Here is a 26162-nt window from a genome sequence, read left to right as displayed (position 1 = left end):
TACTCCTGTATGTCCACATTACACATGGGAAAGAGCAGCTCAAGTCAAAGGCTGCTGAGGAGTGAGAAACAGAGACTGGGAAATACAGGCACTGCTTGCTGATAAAAGATGTTCCCAATAGAAACCCTGGAAGAGATGTTTCCCCTGTGAAGTCTGTAGGAGAGTTTAACTTGAAGGAAAGGTGAGAATCTGGAATCAGCCTTAAAACAAGACAATCATTCCTGCTGAAGGTCCTCAAACCAGGTCAATAAGCAAAAAGAGCTCACAAGACAAAGCCAACGCAATTGTTAAGACCTTAATGTGCCACTAGCACGACCCAGCTGCTGAAGGTGGCCCAGCAGGCCTGGCAGGGCTCCTGCAAGCTGTGTGAACTGCTTTATTCACCCCAAACCAAGTAGGAGGGTCCTGGGATGCGGCTGGGTGAGCAGGGGGCAGTTTGAGCAAAGCAAAAGCTTGGCCCCTTTTTGTACACTGCTCAGGAAATGCAACCATCTCAGGTGCTAGGAGCTGGGTCTGTTTGACCATGGTCAACGTAACTCAGTTTTGCTCTGGCAAGACCAGCTTCTCCACCCCAATACTTATGGGGAACCAGACACTCAAATGTCAGCCAGCGGTGAGGATGGAGCTCCTCCACTCATCATCATGCAAAGCTGTAGGGCCTGATTATTCCAGATTTTTTATGAATGCTAAGAAACCAAGCCTTTACTCCACAAACTTCAAGTACAGGAGACAAATGATATGCTCAAGTGACTGATCCAACACTGGAAACATGCTGGAGACTTGAACTGCTTCTGGCAGCCCTAGGAGATGTAAAAGCATCAAGTTGGAGGGGAAGCTCCTCTTGTCGCTGAGGTATGGAAGCAGCAGATTTAAGTAGCTGTACTAAGCCTCAGAGCGAGAGGAAGACCAGCAACTGGGGAAACCAGCCCTGAGGAGGAGGGGAACACCTGGAACAGCCAGTCCTCAAAGATGGCCATAGAGCACGAGCCTAATTTTGGGGAATACTCATCACACTTGACTTCTTCTGGATAACCCCTGCTACTTGTGTTCCTAAACAGGTAGGTGCTATCCAGCAAGAAAAAAAAAAAAAAAAAAAAAATCAGGACTTACTATGCCACCTCTAGTAAAGCAAGATCCTGGGGACAGCCCAGGCCAGGATGAATCCTCGATGTCAGGATGTTCGTGCATGCTCACATGGATTTTACAACAAAGAGAACCATGAAACGGTTCAGTATGACACTGGCATCTTACGGGATCGATGGCAGTAACACAACTAGTTTGCATGGAGATTGTTAAAACTGCTCCAACTGGTCAGTAAACGGATCATATCCCAGACTACCTAAAACCTAAAGGAGTTCTTGTCATTTCCTGAGACACCATACGGACTGACCATCAGGTCTTTGACTCCATGCCTACGGTTAGCTTTTTTTTTTTGTTTCACTGACTACATTAAGGTAAAGTGGTCATACACTATTTTAGGTTATTAAATATTTAATTCCACAGTGAGACAGAAGAAACCAGCAGATGGTCACTGTGCAGCAGGTCCTTGCCTCTTCTTCTGGGTGGGTAGAAAAGTTCAAGGAAGAATTATGAAAACACATTTCTATAAGCAAACATCCCTGCATTTAGAGGGGCAAGGTGGGAAACTATAGGGGAGCTATTAGTTTCTCTTACTGCAGGGAGGCATTGAAACATCAGAGATAGCATCAATTCTTGCAGAAGCGCATCAGAAATGCCTGTTAGTTGGTTCTTCTGACCAGGACTATCTTGGTTAGCTACTTCAGAATCTGTTTGATATATCCACTGGTATTCTGAGAAGCACCACAAAGAGCCTCGTTCATACAGTTTACATCCCTTTATCAAACTTTCCACTGCTCCAGTATATCTTAATCTAGTGTGAAATGTCTTAAGATGTATGGAGACAGAAGAAATCCAGTCTTCTCCTCAGCTAATTCAAGCTGACTAGTGATCTTCAGCTGAATCACGCGGCAGATAAAGAAGCTGGTGCTGATGGGAGGTAACATGCAACTTTGGTGCCTTGTCAGAAAGTCTTTAAACATCGATGCTGATAGAGCATGTGCCACAGGAAGCCACAGAGTAGCTGCAAAAGGAAGAGGCAGCTATCACACAACCGTGCTGCCTCCCCTGTTCACGTGGGAACATCTCAAACAAGCTCATCCCAGGAATAAACTTTTGGCAGAGCCATGGATTATTGGGTTATTTGCTACTCTGTTCAACTACACCAAGGAAAATGCAACACTAGACTGAAGAGCTTAAAACCAAAAGACTGATTTCACTAGTTTTTGATGATGGCAACAAGTAAAGAAGGTCATAAATACCAACATACATCCTTCAGGCACTGAACTGTAGAATTATTCTAGAAGTATTCTGTGTAATACACTGCCGGACCAGGCTCTGGCATTACAGAGCTAGTGGCAAATTTCTCTCCAGAAGTAGCACTTATCCCACCAGTGTGATCGAGCACTTCATGCTCCCTTAACAACACTGGTTGGGCTTCCACAGAGGGTTTGATAAACACGCATGAAACGTCTTTTTAAGCTCCCGAGTTTGGAGGTTACGCTTTTTGATCTGGTATGTTGCAAGCAAGTCATGACCAAGCTTTCTGCAGTCTTTAACATCCAAGACCATTCTTCTGGCACGTCAACTGCCACAAAATACTTCCTTTCAGGCTTGGCTATGCTAGCATGCTAGTCCTAACCTCATGAGGACACATCCAGTCACATACCAGAGATGAAATACACTTTTTGACACACACAAAGGCATCCTACAAGAAGGTTCCTACTTGATCCATGGTCCCTGCCAACCGAAGTTCTTCAATGATTAGTATCCAAGAGTAATATACTTTAAAATTCTTTATTCTGAACATCCAGGAAGAAGGAAATCACCATTAAAATCCTTCTCATTAGGAAAAAAACCCCATTTTTCTCCAAATGCTGCAGGCAGTGACAATTCTGACTTCTCATAGAGGCGCTGCTCACTGAGACCATCTGGTTGTACATGCAATTGAACGCAGCACTAACAAGAGGACCACGCTGCTACTGCAGTGTCACAGCAAGGCTTTCACCAGTCTTACTTTTTAGGCTAGCGGTGGGAGGTTTGCAGTCAGCCACGTTATTTGGCAAGATTAATTGGCTAATTTATTGAACAGTATGTCACATGCAACACTACTGTTGTTCTCATCTGAGTCATACACACCATGGGTTTGGACACTTTTTGGCGAGTCTATGATAATTTCAAATAACAAGTCCTGCTTACTGGAAGTTCAAGGCTGTCTGAGCAGTTGAAGTTTTTAAGCAAGGACCATTAAGGGGAGCCTGGCATTAAAAACATCATTGAGAACGGACCCATCTATTTCCCCAAAGTAAGCACATATTTAGCACCAATCTGTTTTAAGACAGACGGTCTTCTCCTAATTCTCAGCGTGGCATGCAGACACCAAGTTAAGGCTCCCTGGTCCTGGCAGTCTGACTCCACCAGAATTTATTTTGTTCAGCTTCCAAGTTTCATGAAGCAACCAGAGATGTGGCTCACATCCTCCACCCGAGCTCCTGGCCTATTTTCAGTTGTTTTAGCAAAACTGCAGCACAAGAGCTTCTAATAGCGTTCAACAGATTATCAGAGCGGGGTTTGCCATGCCTCACACAGAGACAGAAATAAAAGCCATGTTGTTCATGAGGCTTCTCATCAGTCTCTTGACAAATACTGGCAAAAAGGCTTGAGATGACAGTCGGGCCTCCCCTAGAATGAGGGGAAGAGAAATCAGGAAGGCGGGATCTCCATGTTTGATGGCAGCATACTCAAAAATACGTCCATTAGTGTGCACAGTGTCAGACCGGGCAGAAATGCCCTGCGTGGGTAAGTGTTGTAGGATGAAAAGTTTAGATTCATTAGGAACATGAGAAAAAAATGTTTAAAATATTTAATCTAACCAAAACAAAGCCAAGCCCCCAACATTTGATCAGTCTTAAAATTCCTCAATAACACCTTTAAAGAGTGGTAGAAAGCTGACGGGTATAGAAAAAGCAGATTGGGATTCATTCACGTGTGGTGAGAGACATTCTCTGGGTTATCACAGAGGTGGCAAGCGCCAACTGAACTCAAGTGGGGAACGAGAGGCAGAATTAAGTGTCATATTCTGTGAACCTACATTTGATTTATTTACTACACAGGCTTCAGCAGAAATGCCTTAAGTCTCAAAAGCACGGGTAACTGGAGTTAAGTGATGACATTAACCTATCAGGAGCTTTGTGCACAGTACCAGATGCTATTGCCAGAATACAAAATACAGAGAAAAGAGCACCTTATTTCAGTGGACAAGTTCTGTTCAAAAAAAAAAAACCCCAAGAATATTTTAGTGTTTCCAGTAGCGACAACTAACTTGGTTCCCACATCCCAGATTTTGCATCCTGTAAGGAGCAAAGCCACAAAACGTAGAGTGCAATAGCACCCAGCCTCCAGAGGATGTGCTACACAAAATTAAGGAAACCTATCAGAAAAATTAGTTAGAACAAGCAAAAAGGAAAAACGCAGGACGACTGCTCAGGTACGGCATATTATGAGCTCAGAGCAGATGTATCTTCCACTCTGCTCAACTTAGCATTTTGGTAATATCCTCTGCTAGTAGAGGCTAGGTCCATCCAGGGAAAACAGGAAAAATAAAATCAGAAGGACGTGTAAAAAAATTTACAGTAACGTAGGAAAACTGCCAAAGCCCAAGGTCAATATATGATCAAGGCACAGAAGGAGCAGAGAAGGTCTTTGCTTCAGAGAGACTTCCTCATGCAGTGGGTAGTCAAGGCTGGGGAAATCCTTGGCATGGGAAACAGCACATGCTAGAAGTCTACATAGATTTAAAAAGCAACCGTAAATGCAGGGAACTAAAATCCAAATCCACTATTAGACACAAGCTCAAGCCCCATATTAGTGAAATCAGAGAGCTTGCCAGAAAAAATAAAAAAATAATTAAAAACCACCTTTAGCTTACCCTGTGATATTCTTCTCGTACTTGCTGTAGACTGCCGTCACACAGAGGATACTGAGCTCATGGGCTTTTGGACACTCTTACGAGTGTAAGTATCAATGAAAACAGTATTTCAGGTTTTTATTAGAAAAGCTCTATGCTTCTTACACAGTTTCCTAGATTTTAAGACTATATCACCTTTTTGAACTCTGTCATTCTATACATAACTTTCCCTCCATCAAAGGTTCCTATGTTTTACAAACACACTTACACAGGTATTTCCCACGTTAGTCAATCCTCACTAACTCCAGTTTCTAGGTCCACATAATTACCCAGTATGATTATGATGTTATTCTGACCCAACCTTTTTCAAAACTTGTGCGACGATAAAAGAATTTGCCCAGATCAGTAAGTTCAAGTAAGAGTTGCACAACAAATATGATGGTGATGTTCGACTTAATAAAGAAATCACAAACCTTCTATAAGCTTAAGGCGGGTTTACTCACCTGCACTTCCAAGTTGTTTATAAAACCTGTATTCTAAATGAAGCTGTGGTGCACGTGATTTTATTGGTTCCTAAAACAGAAAAACAAAATTGGTTAAAATCAGTTTGACTGAGAAAAGTTCTATCCTATGCTTGAAGATTTATGACTGTACATAATGCTTCAGGTTTCAAGATAAAACACCCGAGACTGAAGGTCTAACAACAGACTATACCGTTAGACGTCATTTAAATAAGTAGAGAACAAAAAGCAATAAGACTTGCACTCTGCAAGAGAATTAACTTCCTCATTTAAAGACAAAGCTCATTCACGGCAGTAAAATTCAAGAATTGTTCAACAAAGCTCCTGGTCCTTGACATTGGTAGGAGGAAAGTCAGGGTTGCAAAGGATCCAGTCTCAAGTTCACTTTGTGGACTGTGGTTGCCCACGGTATTTTTGTTGGTCACTAGCCTATATTTTGGAAAAATGTTGAGTCATATACCTGTGTTTTAAGTCAGACCACAGTTGTATAAACATACAATCTTGCTTGCAAGCACTACAGTGCAGCCAGATACCTGGTAAAAACACAGGAAGAAGTCTCCCCCTTCAGTAGCAGGTGTCACTCAAATACCTCACCACACTGAAGAATATTCTATTTTTATACACAGAATTTAAAAAAGGTTAAGTCTGCAATGCACCCCACACATTATATTTCTCAACTGTTACTCACCTGCACTTTATGCACAAAACTTAATGCCTGTGATCCACAAAAGCGTTAACATGCAATATTACAAAGCTTCTAAAAATCTAGAGTTAACGTAGAGAGGATTAAGAGACTTGAGTAATTACGCTCAATAAAACTGTGCACTTGGGACAGGCAGTAATGCAGATTCACCTACTGCCCAGACATCGTTGAAATAGAAGTTAATACTGGTCTTGATTGTTATGTGGACGTTGCTTATTTCCTTGCTTTTGAGAAAAGAAACGTTCCACGCTCAAAACTACGTGGAAATTGCAGCATGCACCAAAACTAGTCTGAATTTCAAAAACTTGCCAAAGAGCCCTCTATTTGATGAGCTCATTATCTAGAAGTTTGCCCATAAAGGAGCCCCCCAAGATCAACACAAAAAAAGTTATTTTGTGTTTCACATCAGTTCCTATGAGTCGGAGTAAGAACATCTTGGACGTAGACAAGAGTTTGAGCCAACATCTTCGATACAGTGGAATAGCTCTTCTGCCTGTGTGGGAGGACACTGATCCACTTTGTCTTGTTTCACCTCTGGTCTGTACTGTAAGACTAATGTCCACATTTGCTATAAACTCCACATTAAAGACTTCTTTTTAAGCTGCAAGAACAATTTTTGTACAGGCATTCAGGTATTTCAACGTCCAGCCAAGCTGTTCATCACCAGCTCAAGTCATCTCATCCATTTGTCAGCAAGGGGAAAAATGTTCCCGGTTGCTTCTCAACTTCCTGATATTTGAAAGCTTCAAAAATCAAATATGACCAACTACTTAGAAAACAATGGTGAAAAATATTCTGAAGGCAAAACTGAACCTGTACTGAAGGCAAATATAAAGCATCACAAAACCAAGTCTGTTATATAAGCCACATTTAAATTAAGGTAATTGATGGTGGCTTGAGGGAGTCTTTAGACACCTGCACAGAAAAGGGATTTAGGGCAACAGGAACTCAGGCTGCTCAGTGAATAGTTTATTTATCCAAATAAACTATTCGGATAAAGGTAGAAGGATTAACGTATCACAACGTGAGGCTGCTCGTGACAAAATCAGGGAAAGTAAGCCCAAGTCACTTCTGCATCAGGAGCTGCTGGAGCCTGAGCTCTGGACATTTGCCAAAGTAGTGGCAGCTTCCAAGAAGATCATACCAGAACAGATGGTTGTCCTGTAGGCCAAAGGCTTAAGGATGCTGGCAGATGTTGTGTTTGTAGTGAAAATAACTGAATTGCTACTGCCTAACGTACAAAATCCACAGCTTGAACCAACGGCATCATGATCACTACTAGAGGGTGCAGCTTGGTACCTGCACTCAGACTACATCTGTATGTCAACAGGCTGGTTTCACGCAGGGAAGAAATACCTACTATGTGCAATTCAGCATTAAAAACCCTCAGAAAATTAAACCAGTAAATATGGCTAAGGCATTTCAGAAGAGAAACTCCTCCATGAACTAGGTGCCCTTAACCAAATAATGTTCAGCTGAAGAGCAGGACAAGGAGCTAAATGGTGACACGACACAAGTCAGAACACAGGCACTATTCTCCACTGCCAGCAATCTTCCAACCCTCACCCCCAAAAAGAAACCAGGAGACATTAGCACTGAATTTCACAGCACTTTCTGATCAGCTCTTTGGCATCCATCACACAATTCTCTCATTTTCCAGCTTTAACGTCCTGACAGGAGGCACAAATAGCTGAGACAGCAGGGTTGCAGTTGCAGAAGACTATCTCACACAGCTAGAATGACTTCAAGTTTTGACTTGGTCTAACAATGCAGATAAAAGAAAATGTTGCCTTCAAGTACACTAAAAACAGCTACTCTACCACTAGCCTGCAAATTATTTGAAGGATAAAGAAAATTATATTTAAGTACAGAGAAGCATATTTGCTGCTGAGAAAACTGAGTAATTCTTACTCTTGGGGAATATGGTCTAAGGTTAGGAGACCAAAAAACCCCCATCTCTTCTACCGCTCCATCATTAAACTTCTCAAACACAGAGCAGTTATGCGAATGCCTGGATGGCAATTCCAGTCCTTCAAAGATGAAGGAGCAGATTTTTAATCATGAATCACAGCAGGGCAAATAAAACTAGAGCGTGTTGCAGAGTAACTGCTTTAACACTCAGATATTTGGGGGGAGGAAGAAAGAAAGAACGTGACGGGAAAAAATAAGTAAGGTTAAGGTAGCAATGAAGGTAACGCCGTTCAGCTCTGCCGTGTGGCTATTGAAAGGTTTCAGGTTACTGGGAGGTGTCACTGCAGGCACTGTTTTGAGAGAAACAAGCATTCTCTGGACTAATACAGCTGTGTTTTTCCTGTATTATTTACTTCCTTAGGCCTTCCGATGCTGTAACTTTGTGGGATTATCTTTGAAAGCAAATCAGAAACGTTATCGATTCAATAAAATACCTCATCTGTGTACACAGTGCATTTTCTATTGTCAGATCTGTCTAAAAAGTGAGCTCCTCAACAAGCACCAGACCTCCTTCCTGATGTGGATCTATATCAAGGACATCCTAAACTCCAATTGCAGGTGTGTGTTTGTTTATTTTAGGCAATATCTTCTGACATTTGCTAACAGGCTTGAAAACAAGGCCCTCCTGCAAAGCCCTAATTATTTTTCATCTACTATGCATCATATAAGGAGAATACTAGAGATATAAAATCTGTGGCACTTGAATGTGATCAGAATTAATGTACCAAGTCCACCTTGATCTTCTGTAATCTGAATGACTCCTGTCATTTTGGCAGACAACATCAGCTGGCCAAACGGGTGTGTTTGCTGCTAATATCAAATTAGCATTACAACTCTAACTTCAGATTCTAGGGTTTGGATCTGTGATTAAAGAGCATACTGGTGAGAAAAGAGCACATCAGCTGAAGACATCAAATTTGAAAACCCCAAGAGACTAATGAAAGGCTTAGTTTACAGATAGGAAAAGTTAAGGCATAAACACAAACTACTGGGCCATGATTTTATAAATCTGAAAGAGCTACAAGTTAGAGAGCTTCCCCATCGTCTGGACTCCTACTTCAAACCACCATTGACCACAGTGCCTTCATGCCCTGAAGCAGTCTTCAGAAGAAAACTTTTGATCTGGACCACTCGCTGGTCCAGGTATAAGAAACATGGAAGCTGTCATTGCGTGCACCTGGGGAGGGCTACATGGACTGAAGGGCAGAAAATAACCTGGTAACTGGTAGGAAGGCTTGTAACACCAGAGCTGTGAATGAAACCGCTTGCGTAAGTTCTGAAGTTCGCTTCTGTTGGGGCTTGGGTTTTTTAACACAACTCCTGCAATGCTTTGGTAAGACGATTCATTTTTATCATCCTAGGATGTAAAAGGAGAAAACAGTTCTGAAGGTGCTGTGGTTATATATCCTCAGTCACCCAAGTAAGCTAGAGGAAAGACTGACCTTCGCTGGATCGGATCTTGTTTTGCCTGTTGCACCTGCAGTCTCAGCATCGTACCAGACCGAGCTGTGTAGTTCTCCCCCAAGGGAATTTTAACCATTAAAATACCCTCTTTCCTGCCTCATAACTCCAAAACCGTGAAGCAGCGGGCTGCACAGTGCCACACTTCTAACCAAATGCTCTGACAACAGCCCATCCGGAGAGAGGTGAGGGGCTGGAGAATCGATGGCGTCCTGAACAGAAAGGCTCAACCCAGGGAGTGGGAAGAGGCGGCAACCCTGCAATCCCCGCTGTTCCCTGGGACCTGGCAGCCAGCCTGGAATGAGGAACAAGGCTCACACGCTAGTATAAGACATCTACAGACCTCTTCGGTACTAAAAGTGTTCCGCAGGTGGAGGGAGGGGTTCCTTCCTTGTTTTTAGTGTTCTCAAGAATTTATCTTAGTTTAAATAAGTTATTCTAGCTGAGGGTGAGAGCAGCATTAAGCCCAAAGTGAGAAAGTTGCTTTTTGTCTGATTTTTGAAGCTTCTACTTACCAGTTTGATCGCTACATATTCATTGGTGTAGAGATTTTTACCTGCAAAGGAAAAAGAAAACATCTTTTAGTTCCCCATTCAACACTTGCAGCTAGAAATACAACGCACAAGAGCGTCACTGATGGCAAAGAGCTGTCTCTTCTCAATTCCCCACCGAAGTTCATTCATTTAACAAAGTGTAAGCCTCAAAATAATAAGTTGCAGCAGTTCACTGGGGCAGGCAAACACTATCTTCTATTCAGCATAAGGTAATCATGTTTTATGGTAGCGCTTCTATTCAATGCAAGTGTTTGAGGAGGTATCCCAGACACATTCGGTTTTGCTATCCACACCATGCCAAAAAAAGTCTGGGGAACAAAAAAATGAAGATTCAGAGCACCATTTCTTTCAGAAATGTCTTGAATCTGCTGGACACAGAACAATTTTATCCTATGCTCTATAGGGAGTTTCACTAGCTTAATTGTGCTACCTATCACAGCGACTACTGCAAGGAGATATATGAAAATAACCTTTGTGCCAACATACAGCTTTTATTTCTTCCTCTATGAACAGGCAGGCAGCATGTATAAAATGCCTTCTGTATGCCAGCAGCACAAAGGCAATCCTCGTAATCTAATAAGGCCAATAGCTCTCAGTTGCAATATGGTACCAACGATGTTAAAAAATACACTAAAATAACAAACCCCATTATCAGGACCCCAAAACATGCAGCAGTGCCTAATCTGATACCAGCTCTGGCAAGCACGAAGGGCAAGAGCCAGCTGCCAGTACACTGCAGCTCCACCACTCTGAGCCAGCGCTGGTACCCGTGTGTGCTACAGCTGGAGGTGAATTTTTTCTCCAGGAACCTGTCTGGTGTTTGGACGAAGCTCTTGGCCTCCCTAGCGATCTGTGGCAGACATGCACAGCTACATGCGTCAAGGAGCATCTCTCTCCGCGTTCTGAAGCTGCCAGTTATCATTCAGTGTCCTCCAGTTCCTCTGCTAGGTAACTTGAGCAATCACTCCCCCTTCACCTTCTTCACATTGCTCATGATTGACAGCGAACTCTCCTGGAAGAGATATCACTGGGGAAGGATGCTCAGCTGGTCCTTGTACCTCATCTGTCCCATCATCCTGACATCTCTGCTACCTTTCTGACCTCCTCTAGTGCCACTATATCATTTGAGGATGGCAGCCTCCACTGCACAAAGCTCCCCATGGTTTTATACAGGGACGTGCTGACCTCCTTTGTTCATCATTGCTAGCACCCTACAGCACAAGTCCTGCTTTCGCCGAGTGACTGCCTAGCTCCAAAATTCAATAGCAATCTATACGGGAAGTTATCAGCGCTTGTTTGTAGCGTCAGCTTTGCCCAGCTCTATTATACCTTTACTTTCCAATTCCTGTAACAGATATTGATGCTTAGAACAGACCAGCTATTGAGAAAGTCCAGGATGGGGAGTGACATACTTCAGAGCAAGCAGACGTTCGGGCAGCATTAGCGTGTCTACATGACACCATTATAAAACATGCCCTGTCATCCCTTGCATTCACCTTTGCATGCAGCAACAGCACTGGAAGACTCAATGAAATTAAAGACATTACAAATGTGAGAGAAGACAGTCATCTTGAAATCCTGAAATATTTATCAGGTGAAATGCCCCATTTATTTATTTTACTTTATAACAGCTTCATATTTTCTGCATTCAACTTCTTTTGATACCATCCCAGCTACATTGCTTGGTGTAGCTCTGGCCTCCAAATTTTGTATCTGGCACTCCCAGTCCAGGTCCTCCACACAATGGATTGCTTTAACATTCAAAAAAAAAATTTATGGAAAGCTTCAACCTGTAACGGTAACTGGCAATGCTGTTTAACACAGGGCAGGCATTTAAATCTGAGGTTAAATATACTTAAGAGGAAGTGTTTTATGCGAGCAGCTGTGTTAAGCTGAGCTTCAGCATTAACCCTCACAACACAGGGCTGCTTGAATCTATTTCTTCAGGTCTTTTAATAAAAGCTATTATATCCAGGCTGGAAACGAAGGGTAGAAAGCAGGTTTTGCAGTTGCATCAGGCACACTCAGACATTGGAAAGCGGCTTCAAAGCAGGAAGGCCAAATCAGTGGAAAAGCAGGTGGCAGGATAAACTGCTTCACCCTCTGAGACGGATAAGGGCTCCAGCCTGATGCTATCTAACGGCTGGTGGGGGAGAACACGCAAGGACATTAAGGGAAGGCAGCCTAAATACACTTATAGCATCTGCTCTGTATTAGCTACCAGCAAATAAGTCATATCAGCAACTCCAGCTGTAGCTCACCCACTGACACTTCCTCTTCCCCACCTCTTGGTAGGGACTGAGCTCCTATCAGGATGCTCAGTTTGAGAACACTGAGCCAGGCTAAGGGAAGCTCCAGCCCAAATACGTGAGAAAGTCTGATTCTTTAAACAGCAAAAAACCCAAGGAGGGAGGCATGGGAACGCCATCCCCTACAGATCCCACGACCTCCATCACAATCTTGGAGATGCACCATTTCAAGGTAGTTTTTGAGCTCAATGTGCAGGGGCATAAATCCATCCAGGGAACAATGACCCACAGACCTTCTAGCAATGCTTGGGCTCTATCACCAATGCAGGATAATATTGGGGAAACAGTGCTCTTCCAAGCTTCTCTCAAGGCAGAGGAGGACATTGCAAAGACCCTACATATATGTGGAGCCATAATCCAGCCTATTAGAGGAGCTTAACCCCTACAAATTGATAGTCCCCAATGTTGTCCACCCGAGGGTGTTAAAGAGAGCTGGCTGATGGCGTGAGGCTGCTCTCCATAATCTTTGAGAAGTCATGGAGATCGAGGGATGTCCCAGAAGACTGAAAGACGACTAATGTCACCCCCATCTACAAGAAGGGCTTAAAGGAGGATCCAGGAAATTATAGGCCCCATTGCTTTTACTTCAATCCCTGGGAAAGTTATGGAACGAATCCTCCTGGGAGTTATCACAAGTCAAACAAAGCACATGCCTGGGAAAAGCCAGCACAGATTCACCAAGGGCCAATCGTGCCTGTCAAGCCTGATTGCTCTCCATGACAAAGTAACCTGCTCAGCTGATGTGGGGCGAGCAGTGGACATTGTCAACCCGGATTTCTCCAAGGCTGTCGACGTGGTTCTCCACAGCTTCCTCCTGGAGAAATTGGTGCATTATGGTCTAGACAAGTGGTCTGTGTGGTGGGTGGGGAGCCGGCTGACAGGCCGCACCCAGAGGGTGGTGGGAAATAGCTCCTTTTCAGACTGGCAACCTGTCACAAGTGGGGTCCCCCAGGGATCAATATTGGGTCCAACACTGTTTAATATCTTCATCAGTGATCTGGATGATGGGATCAAGTGTACCCTGACAAAATTTGCTGGTGATACCAAACTGAGTGGGGAAGTGGACACTTTGGAAGGGAGACCCACCTTGCTGGAAGACCTGGCTAGGCTGGCTAAAAAGAACCTTATGAAGTTCAAGGACAAGTGCACTTGGGAAAACATGATCCAGGAGTGCAGCACAGGCTGGGATCTACCTGGCTAGGGAGCAGCTCTATGGAAAGGGACCTGGGCATCCTGGTGGACAACAACAAGATGTGGAGAGGCTGGAGAAGGTCCAGAAGATGGCCACAAAGATGATCAAGCGACTGGGAAGCCTGTCATGTGAAGAAAGGCTGAGAGAATTGAGTTTGTTCAGCCTTAAGAAAAGAAGGATTAAGGAAGACCTTATCACCATGTTTCAGTATTTAAAGGGGGGCTACAAAGAAGATGAAGACTCCTTTTTACAAGGAGTCACACAAAAAAGACAAGGGCTAATGGGTACAAGTTACTCCTGGGGAGATTCCAATTGGACACAAGAGGAAAAGTTTTCACAATGAGAACAATCAGCCACGGGAGTAATCTCCCCAGGGAAGTGGTGGATTCCCCAGCACTGGAGACTTTTAAGATTCAGTTGGACAGGGTGCTGGGCCAGCTTGTCTAGACCATGCTTTTGCCAAGAAAGGTTGGACCAGATGATCCTTGAGGTCCCTTCCAACCTGATATTCTATGATTCTATGGTTCTGTTATGGTCTGGTTCATAAGGCTAAGGTCTAGATAGAAGACAATTTTGGTAATTAAATTCCTCAGTTAAAAAACTGGGATTAGCTTAACACTAGCCTGAGACATCAGGCCAGCAGCCAAAGGTAAATGAACTAATTAATCCTCCAGTTCATCCCCTTCAGAGCACGCACTATGGGGACACTCTGAACATAAGGGGGTGCAAATGGGTCCAGCTTCTGAACTCCAAATGCTTCCTAAAGCTCCAGCACAAGATGTGCTGACTCTCTCCATTGGCTTGCTCCAGACTGAGATCTACCCCTTGGTTTTGCTATCACAGTGTCCAAGATGTAATGGTTTCTTCTTCCTCTTTCTACAAGATAGCACTGATGTTAAAATGGAAGAGTAGAGGCAGTACTACTCACAGGAGAAAGTGAATCTGCCCAGTAAAATAAGCCATGAATAGAAGCTGCATCTTATCTTAGTACGACAAAAGATCTGTAATACAGCTGAGATGATATAAGTGTGTTAACAAAAGCCTTTCAAGTTCAGGCAAAGCTTTTGATGGAGCAGTGATTAAGTCCATGCCTCAGTTTTGGGTAGTTCCACTGACAATTATGAACTACATATTCTAAATGAGAAGCGATGCATTAAGTCACCAGCATTCACGTGGGAAACCTAACAGAGTGGATTTCTCAAGGCCTTGCAGTAAGATGTGTCGAATATATAGACAGATTGCAGGCCAGCAGAGGAGCTCAAACGGATCAATCTCTCGCGTGCACTATTCCCACAGGTCAAAGTTAAGAGGCACAAGTACAAGCCTCTCATGAACGACACAAATCAAAAATGCTTTGACCCTTCCTTCTAGCTTGTCACTATACAGAAGATCCATTCTGATGACAGATCAGGGCTGGGTAATGGAGCAAACATCCACCTAGTCCTCCTAAAGACCAAGCAGAGCTCCCCCCAGACAGCATGGCATCTGCAGAGACTAAATCCCATGGGCAGATGAAACAGAGTTCACATCGATTTTGTAGTGCCAGATTTGCTGTCCCTTCTAGAGCCCGTGTCTCCAAATAAGGGCTCCTAGTGTGGATCCTACACAGGATCTACTCTTACCCATACCCTCTACATCTAGCATGATTCTAGTTCAGTATTCACATGATGATTTTGTTATTTGGGAAGCAGAAACAATACTAGCCCCAATATCAGATATTATCTTTGTTGTTGTTGTACTTGTTTTAAAGCAGAGCTCCTGGCTTCAAACTGCAGCCTGGGACACAGCTGGGTGGTTCTCATTTTTGGGAGACACCTCCCCAGATCTGATCAACCTGCTGTGACTCGGCAACATACAAATAAGCAGCTTTTCTTCTAGTTTGGGGCTTGTGCTCACTGCCGAGATGCACTGAATCTTCGTGAGACCTCTGTGTCAATCACGCTGACTTCTGGACACTATGCAATTTCTTTGGGTAGCACGTGAAAGCACAGACTTCTCCGAAAATCCCTTTTGTTCAAGTAGCCTACAAAGGGAGGATACAAGCAACGTACAGGATCTAGCCCTCCTATCATGGTTTTTTCCCCTCTAAGCAGGGAGAAAAGGTGCATTAATTGTCATTTTTAAATGATAAACACAGTTTTTAAAATGCCAGATAATATTTGCATTAGAGCAGAAAGATTTGGACTCCAGTCTACAGCTCTGCATTAAAATAAGGCCCTGCTCTCTCCAGAACTTAACGCTTCTTTTAGAAAACCCTCCAACCTACTGAAACTGGAATGATTTTACATTAGTACTTATTTAATTGCTTGACTAAATAAGGGTGCCAAAATGGGAAAAATGAGACATTTGAAGAGGCTTGTTTATCTCTAACATGGCTCATGGTTCAGGATTTCAGGTAAATACGAGAAATACCCAGTAGGTAAGTCCATGAATTGATATAAGCAGACAATACGTAGGCTCAGGTGGCGATATCTTTTCTACAGGGAAGTTTACAGCCGTGGCTATCACAGCACTAGCTTTAACAGGTTAAATCCCATTCTTCCTGAGCAGTGAGCACCTACTGACATTACACGATTTTACAGCTCAGTGAGCCTGTTTCTCAGTCTGTTTTACGTAATGCTGGTTCTCCTATCAGCTTGGGGTGAAGATGTAGGACCTCGTCATGGCAGAAGTCACACTATAAAACTTCAGGCGTGCTCCAGCTCCTAAGGCAGCTTGAGAATTGACTTGGCAGGTAACTGGGAGCTGCAGGACAGGGCTTGGCACTGCACGAAAGGCAATGAAACCCCATAAGCATGCAGAGTCCAGCCCAGGGACAGCAAGCAAGACCCCCTGCTCTTTGCTGGTACCATACCCCTGCTAGTGGGTTCAGCCACTTTGGAAACCAAAACTCTTACAGAACACAATCTGCAACCTGTCCAAAGAAATAGTAATCTGTTAACCCTGTTTCATCTTATTACTCTGGGCCAGACGCTGAGTTTTGTGTTCATCTTCCCATTTCAGCTCCTCTTCGGGCTGGAATCCAACTGAGCTGCTCACACGTGCTTCAAAAAGAGTAATATCCCCGGGGCTATCTGTATTTGCAGCAAGAAAGATCAACCCTAAGCAGTGAGCTTGATATTTGCAGAAAACAGCTTCCGTGCGTACATGCCATCTCCTCCCTGAACAATCAGTCCTCTGTCTGGCACTGGAGTGCAATTCAAGAGCAGCTTAGAGTGAAAACACAACACCTGAAAAAAAGATAAATTCTTTGGGGAATTGGAAAAAAAATATATTTTCCACCTTGTTTATCAGTGCGTGACTTTGTTCTTCCTCTGTTACTTAAAGCATTCACTAGTGCTTAACTTCTCCAAAACCACATAAGAAAAGCCAAAAAGCAGAGGGCATGCATGCCATTCATCTTTTCAGGACAAAACTGTTATCAGAGACTTGTTTGCTCGTATTTCAGACATGCTGCTTCTCCTTCCCCCCAGCGATAATTAGCATCACATCTGTGCAATAGAAATATCTGATATTTGAGCAAACAGGAGTTCTTAAAGCTACAGTGACTGGCAAAAAGCAACAATAATACAGCTTCTATTAGGACCTTACACCTAATTGCTGTTATCAGTACATATGGCTCATTGCCCAAATACAGCGTGCTGTATTAACCAATATTAGCAAAACATTTACCAGTGTACCAAAAAAAAAAAAAAAGAGGCCCTCAATTAACAAGTGTTGCTGTTTCCATAGTTAAAACTGAATTTCTCTACAAACTGACCTTTTCAGCAGTGAAATCTCTTGTGTAAAGCCTGTGCTTCGAAACAATACATTAGTCAGAAATCCAATACCACTACAATTTTGAAATGTGAAAAAGAACCACCATGGAAACAGGATCAGCATTTGGGAACCAGCTGAATAAGTGCAAGAGCTGTATACCTGGAGGGATCCACTACAGCTGCTGAACCTCAAAGAAGAGCTTGGATTACAAAGCAATTCAACATCTCCATGATCTTGCTATCACGACATTTGCTGTCGGGAGGCCTTTGAAAATGCCATACAGCTATTCATGTTATGTTACTGTAAGGATCCAAACTTATCTTCAGCTGCCAACTACGCTCATGTGCTCGTGTTCGTGAAGGTGGGAGTTTTGGTCCCTGCCCTTGGTTTCTCTCCACCTTTGGAGCATTATCTCTGTTCCTGCAAATCAATATAACTTATCTGATGTAATGCTGAAACCAAACTACTTGTTTACTGAGACAGATTATAAGCAAGCTGGTTTATCTTCACACTGTTGACTAGTGGCACATCATATAGATACAGTAACCAAACCTTAGAATGAAATTACATAGATTAATCTAAGATTACACAGATCTACAAAGATACTATCACTAGTTAGGTGTTATAACCCTTTGGTTACCTGAAGCAATTTCCCAATTGATTATCATCCCTTGTGCCTGATTCACAAATGATTTTAATTTCAATTCTAAATACATACCAATCTGGGGGCAAATGATATTTATGTCAGCCAACCTGTTTTGAGCACCCTCAAGTTCACTACCACAGCAGTTCAACTCATTCAGCAGTAGTGGAGAAATACAACTGTTTTAAGTAAGTCAGGATCGAGACCATCACAAGGTACTGCTTCTGATCTACAGCAACCACACCAAAACCACGTATAGGGAGCTCAGGGGCATGTAATTAAAGACACCGGCTGCTTCCCCCAGCTCATTTATAAAACAGCCATTGTTTGTTTAGGATGACTTAAGAGCCCAACGCACTGCAGAACATTGCACTGGGCTCTTAAGTCATCCTAAGCAAACAATGCATTAGCGTAGCCATCTGTTTGGGCAACCAGCTGCAAGACATGTGGTTAGAAGACCAACGGACCACGAAAAATCAGGGGCTGCCGGGCCAGTTCAGTGGCTGAGAGGCAGCAGCCAGATGGCCAGTGGGCACACCCCGCTCTTCGCCAGCCAGCGAGTCAAACACATGGGACAGATCAGGGAGCAGGTGATGGGACTGAAACTAGGGCACTGAGGTTAGTGAGGGACATGGAATAGAGAAGATGTCGCCGAGTGCTGGGAAAGAGTCTCACCCATTACTTTAATAGGGCGCCCTAGCTTATGAACAAAAAATTGAGAGCGAGATTTAGCAATCCAGACAGTTAAGATTTTTTCACCTTCGGCCAGACATTCAGTGCTGAGAACAGTCTTCACTGTTGGGATTGTTCAAAATTTGCATCTTTGGCCTCTCCGGTGTATTCACTTTGACTTTATGCAAATAAAAATAATGTTAACAGTTACATCTTCTGAGTCAGAAGCTTCAGGTAAGGCAGCTCAACGCTTGGGAAACAAGACAAGCACGCGCGTTTCTCAAGCCAGGGTAAGTTTTTATGTATTTATATTCCAGTGGTGAAATGCTAATCTGGATAATGCAGGCCACTAAAACAGTTACTACTTACCTAGTCTGAGTTCTCCAAAGTTCCCACACCCAATCTTCTTGCCAACTCTGAAGTTGGGTCCCACCATAAGAACGCCAGAAGACGCTGATGAACTTGGTCGAGAACCGTGCCCGCTCCTTCCCGGCATTCCTTTTGTCGTCCGCTGCCTTTCATCCTTTTCCCTATTAGGATGGTCCATGATCTTAGTGAAATATCTCTGCCAGCAAGCTGGCAGAAGGGAATTGGAGTACGCACTCTTCTCCTTAGAATAGAAATATATATCCAAAAGTATCCGAGTCAGGGTCCAAGAGAGTCATGGAAACGCTTGGGGTTCTTTTGGCACTGTATCCAGTTTCCTAACGCATCTTGATAATGTACCAAGGGGTCAATTATGTTGTTGAGAACTCAATAAAGGCAGGTTGCTTTTGGTTTCTTACCTGGGGAAAAGAAAAAGGATATAATGAAATAAAAATCATTATTTTAAAATACAAGCAAGAAACGTACAACAGGACCAACATCCAGAGCTTTCGTAGCCTCAAAGAAAGCTATATGGGAACTTTACCATTTTCTTAACAATTTCCTGATAAAAAGCCCTGACATCAGAGAGATGTAAGTGCTACCCATCCACTGCTTGCCACTGGAGTTATCAGGACTCACGCTGCACTTACTAACAAAAGCAATTTCGGTTACACCAGCACATCAGGTGGAAACTGCAAGGAGATCACGTCCCATCTTTAAAGCGACTGGGAAGTGCAAAGTCTGTTTTCTTCTCACTTCATACATTCATTGAGTACTGCACAAAAGCCAGACAAAAAATAAAAAGTGGCAAATCAAAGGTGCCAAGGGAAGAAAATATTGAAGCACTTACAAATTCAAATTCTCCTTCATTTTACGTATTTTAAAGTTGACCTCAGATATATTTGCTAATTGAAACTGTTGTCTTACAGAAGTGACCAAAATTAGTAGCCAAAGCAAGATTTATTATTTAAAAAAAAGCCAGGAATTTCCTGAAAGCTGTATCAACATACAGTTCACGTTGCTAACGTGATTCAGTTGCCAAAAAAATGAGGTTTATAAAAACAGACGTTCTATTGGAATTGGGTGAGGGACTCAAGGGCCAAGATCTTCTCCAGCAGCCTGCACTCATGAGTGGCAAACAAAAGCCTGACAGTTCTCCCACAGAAACTGAAGTACACCTTCCTCCCGCATGTCCAAACTTGTCACCACCGTAACCCCAAGGGCGGCAACTCTGGGCTACTCCAGACAGCGCACTGGTGCATCTCACAAGCGTCAGTCTGCCAACTCTGTCAAAAGAGGACAAGAAATAGATGCTGCTCAACCCCTGCAGGCCAAGAGGTTCCTCTGTGCCCACGGGACCAGCCCAAAAAAGAAAGGTGGGAGCCGTTCGGACACAGGTGCTCTTGCTCCACAAGTGCAGTCCAGGGAGCGCAAGGAAGACTGACATCTCACCATGAGACCTTTCCTAGGACATGAACTCATACCAGATTGTTGTGCAGCCCGATGATTCAGCTCGGCCCCATTGCGGTCAGGAAAAAATTCTACCGCTCAGACATGAAACTCTGAAGACTCTGTAGCAACAGAGCATGGTGGCCTGACGGGGCAGTGCAGAGGCACCAGTGATGGGGGGGAGCTTCCCCTCACTTCCCAAGCAATCAGCAGGATAAAGGGAAAGGTCGCAGCACGCTTTGTCTGTACAGATGTTGCATCGGGAACCGGTATTAGGCAGCAGATGTGGACACTCCAGAGATGCTTGTGGCGCAGTTCTTAAGCAAGAACTACAATAAACATACCTGGAGCTATCCCCCACATCCCAGGACCTATACGTACTGGACTGTACTCCTTCAGGGGACACTGTTGCCTTCGTAATTTTTCAGATGTAAAGAGTGCCTGAATAATTTTAGAAAGAAGGTTTGCGTCGTATTTCAGCCGTAGGCATCCACGCAGAAGTTTCAATGTTTGCATGGAAGTTCACAAATACCTCCAAAGTCAGCAGAGATGTGTTAAATGAAACCACCTAAACAAGTCAGTGTGGAAGGACATCAGTGATCGAACACTATCAGATACGCTCAGAAACAACCACATTTACACAGGTTCAAAAGTTACTAAGGCAATTGGCTCAGTCCTCCTGTAGCAATACATTTGTAGGGGAAGCTAACCTACCTACTCCCAGGTATCCAAAAATAAAAGACAAGAATTATTACCTATCCACAAACCAGTGGCACGGAACAAAAGCATTAGCCCTTTTGAAATATGAGCACGCTTTCCCTAGCCTTCAACTGTGGTATACTTTCATTTCTGAAAACTTTTGTTTTGATCTAAGGCATCTGTATACAAGGCAGAAGTCATTCACACCAGGTCCAGAAAATGCAGGTAGCTACCAGTTGGAAATTTCACTTTCTGAACACTGAACTAGTCTTCAGCACAACTCTGACCTTTCTATCCATTTCCATTTGCAGTTCTGTGTGTTTGCACAAAAGAGGGCACAGTTCTCCCCAGCTTGAACTTCCCCTCTAGATATTTTTTTAAAAATACATCTGCAAAAAAAGCAACGATTAAATACAGAGAATGTATAACTTTAACACCACTTTGCAATTAATTTCCACTGCTTTTGTTCATATATTATTGCAGGCTTCTATATCAGACAGGGAGTTTGCAGGACTCTAAACAGACTACACCTTCACAGGAAGGATCTGTGTCTCTCCACAGTGTATTAGGAAGACCCTGAGGAACTAATAATAGTGTAAAGAACATACACATGAATGGATGCTTCATGCAACATAACGATCCCACAAAACCACCTATCTTTAACAAGTTTATACTAATGTTTAGAACCGAGCTCACGTTGCACAGGCTACAACCCACAGGATATTTCACCTAGCCCCTGACTCAGCAGCCCTCTTTTCTAGAGTGAAAAGCAGATGAATTCTCGTAGCTCTACACAAAGGTGGATCTCTGCAGAAAACATCATAGAGCACGTTTGCATCAAATCCAGGGGGTCTGAAAATCATCAGGTCATCTGAGAACCACTGTATCACATCCATACTACCCGTTTGGCCATACCGACCCAGAAGCTGATGTGTCAAGCTCCCTGTGTGGTACTAAATAATGTGTGAAATGACATTCATGATTAAGCACCGCTGGCCTAGCTAGTGACAGAAAAGTCAGAGATGTTCACATACAAGAAATTCAATATTTAGTATTACCAAGCTTTAATTGTAGCTCAAATTAATTCAAGATTTAATACTTAAAACTGAATATGGATAAGCAGGAAGCATCCGCTACAGGCAAACAGGATGAACTGGTTTTTCATCACAGACATCCCAACATACTTTCAGCGGCAGCATTCATTCTGAGGGGGTGAGTACGCCGTCTGCGTAGATGCAAGCACAGTTGTATTTGCTTTGTGAAACCAGCTTGCAGAAGCAATGACACTTTGATTGGACCCCACCCCAACCTGTCCTGGGAGGAGAGACTTGCTTCAAAACAAACAACGTAAAAAAAGGACAGTCATTGACACTAAGAAAGTTTATTGCTGAAGAGAAATCAAATGTGAGGATGATGATGGAGTGCTTCTGGGGCTGGATCACTAAGAAAGATAAGCAGAAGAGAGGAATTCTATGAATAAAAAAAAGTAGCACTTTGGAAAACACAGTTGATCCACCAAAGCCAGAGAGGAGGATTTGTTTCCCCTGGAGACCAAAATCATTATTTTCATCATGGTTGGATAATCCATGGGCTACAACTACAGACCTCACAAAAGGGTTACAGAAAGAAGTCTCTAGCAAGAGCACAAACCCTGCCTAGTTTACACTTGGAAAAAACAATGCACAGCATTGTATGAGACAGGAAGAGCAGCACAGCTCTGAAGACTGAGGAGATAATACTATGAAGGACTACATGGAAGAAGGGCTAAAAGACACAAAATCTGTGTGATGGGGACCTATTACAGCACAGGAAGGAAGAATGATATAATTTTTATGAAGTTGCAAACAGTTGTTTTTTTTTTTTCTCTCATTCACCCAACACTAACATGGCCAGTGGAGAGCGTAAGAAAAGTCAATATAAGCTAAAACCACCAGAAAGTTTCTAAACAACCCTGATGAACATGAGGTGGACTGGGAAGAGACAGGCTGTTTTAAGAACACACTACAACGTTTTCCTGCCTGATTCCAGAAGCCATTTAACCATCCTTCTGCCATGAAGTACTACCAGCTTTTGACCTGTAGAGTAGATGGATCCAGATAGTGAGGTTGTTTTGCAGCAGAACCTGATGCCTAGGTGCAGATCTTTGCAAAGTTGTTTGGCTACCTGCTGGCACAGACACCATCATTATAAAAAGCGTTTTACCAGCTATGATAAAATGGGGTGGAAAGCCACCAAAGGGTAAAGGCGCACAACTTAACATGTTTCAAATGGTTGATATGAGTTGGCCTTGATCTTCAGCGATTGCAGGGCAGGCGGTCCTCCGTCAGTACTCAATGCCACAAGTACATCATTCCTCTAAGGGCTGCTCAAGCCTCTTGCGAGCACAAGCCCTCCTGAGCCTTGATACAGCTTCCTCCTCCTCCAGACTGAAGTCTGAACTCTGCTCAAGCCCCGTGTGCCAAGTTTCAGATCCAACATCAGAAATATACCGCTTGGTTTGACACAACATCTTGCTCAGTGCATCTCAGATGGGACAAGCAACTCCATTCTTCTCAGGCAGATTAAGTACGGAGCTCCACCACACATTTTCTGGCTAGTGAAATAAGATGTTAACAGTTATAAAGTTACTACGCCTCCATCCTTCCCCCGTTCCCCATCTGTATAAGGTCTCCCCAGGGAGAAGGATGGAAAGGTCACGCCTGACAGTCTGCAAACACTAAACATCCTCTCTCTCAGCTGAAAGCTGCCTGCAAACAGGAATTCAGATCAGCAATGAATGAATGAACCAAGCGTTTCATAACCTCTTTATTACAGCCAACCCTACAAGCAGATCCCAGCCATCAGTACACCAAATCGCAAAAAGGTCTTTCGCTATTGTTACTACGTACTAAAAACAACTGTAGTAAATATGGCACCAAATATGGCTTTTGAGAACTAACAAAGTGTTTGGCTTTGGAAGTGAAGTGGCAGAAGAATGAAGACTAGACTGTAATTTGAAGTCAGTCATATTAATATTTAAAGACAACTCAGAATGCCAGAACTATTTCCTGCCACGATTCAAACTTTTTCATAATGATTTTCCTTCCTACCTTTCCACCCACTCAGCAAGATTGTTCCTGAAAGTTACTTGTATTTAAACAAAGCTGCATGAAGATATTTTTCTAATGGTGACTCAGTCCAATTCCAATATTCATTTCACTACAATATAGTTGGAGACACAGGAACAGTTATTTAATGAAAGATACAGGCTCGAAAGGAAATTACTTAAAGCACAGTTAACTAAGTAAAAACACCCAACTTTCTATCCTACACACTTCAAAACACTTAGGACCCAAGATCTAAATCACGACCTCCCTCCATCAATCAAACCACAGTGGCAGAGCTACAAACCAGCTTCTAGGTGGTGTTGAAGGCAGCTGCTGTTCATGTTGTGATCAGTAGCACAGTCTAGAGTGAATGAAGGTTTATTGCTTACCAAGCACTCGTTACGGCACAGAGACATTGCTCACAGCCATCCAGTTTTCTCAATGAAGTCCTTAAGTTTGAAAGCAGCAGTAGTAAAGGACAACACAAACAAGAGACTGGTGTGAAGAAGCCAAAGTGATCCTTATTCCTACCCTTCAAAGGAAAAGCTCGCTTCCCCTTGCACTGAAAATTCCTCTGGCCTACTTGAGATACTGTGGAGACCCTTCCAAGATAAGAACAAGAGCTGTCAAAGGCTTAGTTTGTGGCACAATTTCAGAAAATCTGGCCAAACTGAAATTTCAAATGAATCCCCCTTTCTTCAAATCAAATCAAGCAGACCTGATCCAGGTCTGTGTGTGGTTTTGATTCATAAAAGAGTCAATAGATGCCAGAAATCAAACTGCAAATGCTTGGCAGATGGATCAACACCCTAACAAGCACTAGTAGTTCAGCCCTACAATTCCTTGTTTTTCTTCTAAGAACAGACCTTCAAGAAAGCCCTATTTTCTGTTGGGATGAGTGATCTCATCCCGCTCTCTACAGAAACAGGAACTCAATTACTCAAAGCAACTCCAAGATCATTGCTTTAGGACAAGGCACATGCCTTCTCACTGGATTTTCCAACATTCACCCCACACGCCTGTGTAATATTTTTGGTAAGTCTCTTGATCTGGAGAGTGCTTTCCAGACAAGATCTGCTACTTTCCACATGACTTCAAAGACTATAAAATCCTCCAGGGCTCACAACTGACATGTTATAAACACACGGATATGAGATCACCAGCTTCCACCCCCATTTTGTGTAAAAAGTAAAGCCTTCAGCAGCAGAAAACTTTGCTTGCTTTGCCACAGATTGGGACAAATGGTTCACCCTCTGGAAAGGGTATAGCAGCCAGGATGCAGGTAACGAGGAATATTTTGAAACCACGACATATATGATGTGTTCACTCATGTTCTCAGCATCTGCCAACTCATTTTATTAGCTTACACCCTTAAGTTTAGAGGAACAAGCTGGGTTTGTGTCCTCTGCTTCACTGCATACATTAACAGCTTCCTAGGCATCAATGCCCTTCCTATATTAAAAAGTGATTAGTAAACCTTCCACTGACAGCTTTGCTCTCTTCTACGTGAACACACATCTCCATTGGCTTCAGGTCCCTTCATGCCTTCTCATCCCACCACTTCATCTCTTCCCTTCCATGACATTCCACTTCTTGTCCTGCTTTTGCCCAATGCTACCTTCCAACTGTCCCAACAAAAATTTCTTTTTCCAAAGCCAGCCCATTACTCACTTCTGGCAAAGTTGCTGTTCTACTAATGAGAAAAGAGAGTTATGAGATCTGCCCTGTTCCTAAGGAGAAAAATCAACAGATAACTAAATATCCTATCTTGGTCTGACCTAGAAAAAGATCCT

The 26162-nt window shown here is 43.2% G+C and overlaps 1 protein-coding gene across 3 annotated transcripts in view; it reads right to left on the bottom strand.

The window, feature by feature from the left end:
* Positions 1-26162, bottom strand: part of CSNK1G1 (casein kinase 1 gamma 1) — a 110631-nt gene that overhangs the window by 46616 nt on the left and 37853 nt on the right. For all 3 annotated transcript variants that reach the window (XM_074880434.1, XM_074880435.1, XM_074880436.1), the window contains exons 3-5: positions 19139-19554; positions 10156-10196; positions 5488-5557 (exon numbers count right to left, since the gene is read on the bottom strand). In XM_074880434.1, coding sequence (XP_074736535.1) covers positions 5488-5557; positions 10156-10196; positions 19139-19316 — 289 coding nt within the window. In that variant the 5' untranslated portion in view covers positions 19317-19554. The remainder of the gene's footprint in view (positions 1-5487; positions 5558-10155; positions 10197-19138; positions 19555-26162) is intronic.

This window comes from Strix uralensis, chromosome 11, assembly GCF_047716275.1.
Source record: "Strix uralensis isolate ZFMK-TIS-50842 chromosome 11, bStrUra1, whole genome shotgun sequence".
Taxonomy (NCBI): Eukaryota; Metazoa; Chordata; class Aves; order Strigiformes; family Strigidae; genus Strix; species Strix uralensis.
This window is presented reverse-complemented; position numbering and strand designations above follow the sequence as displayed.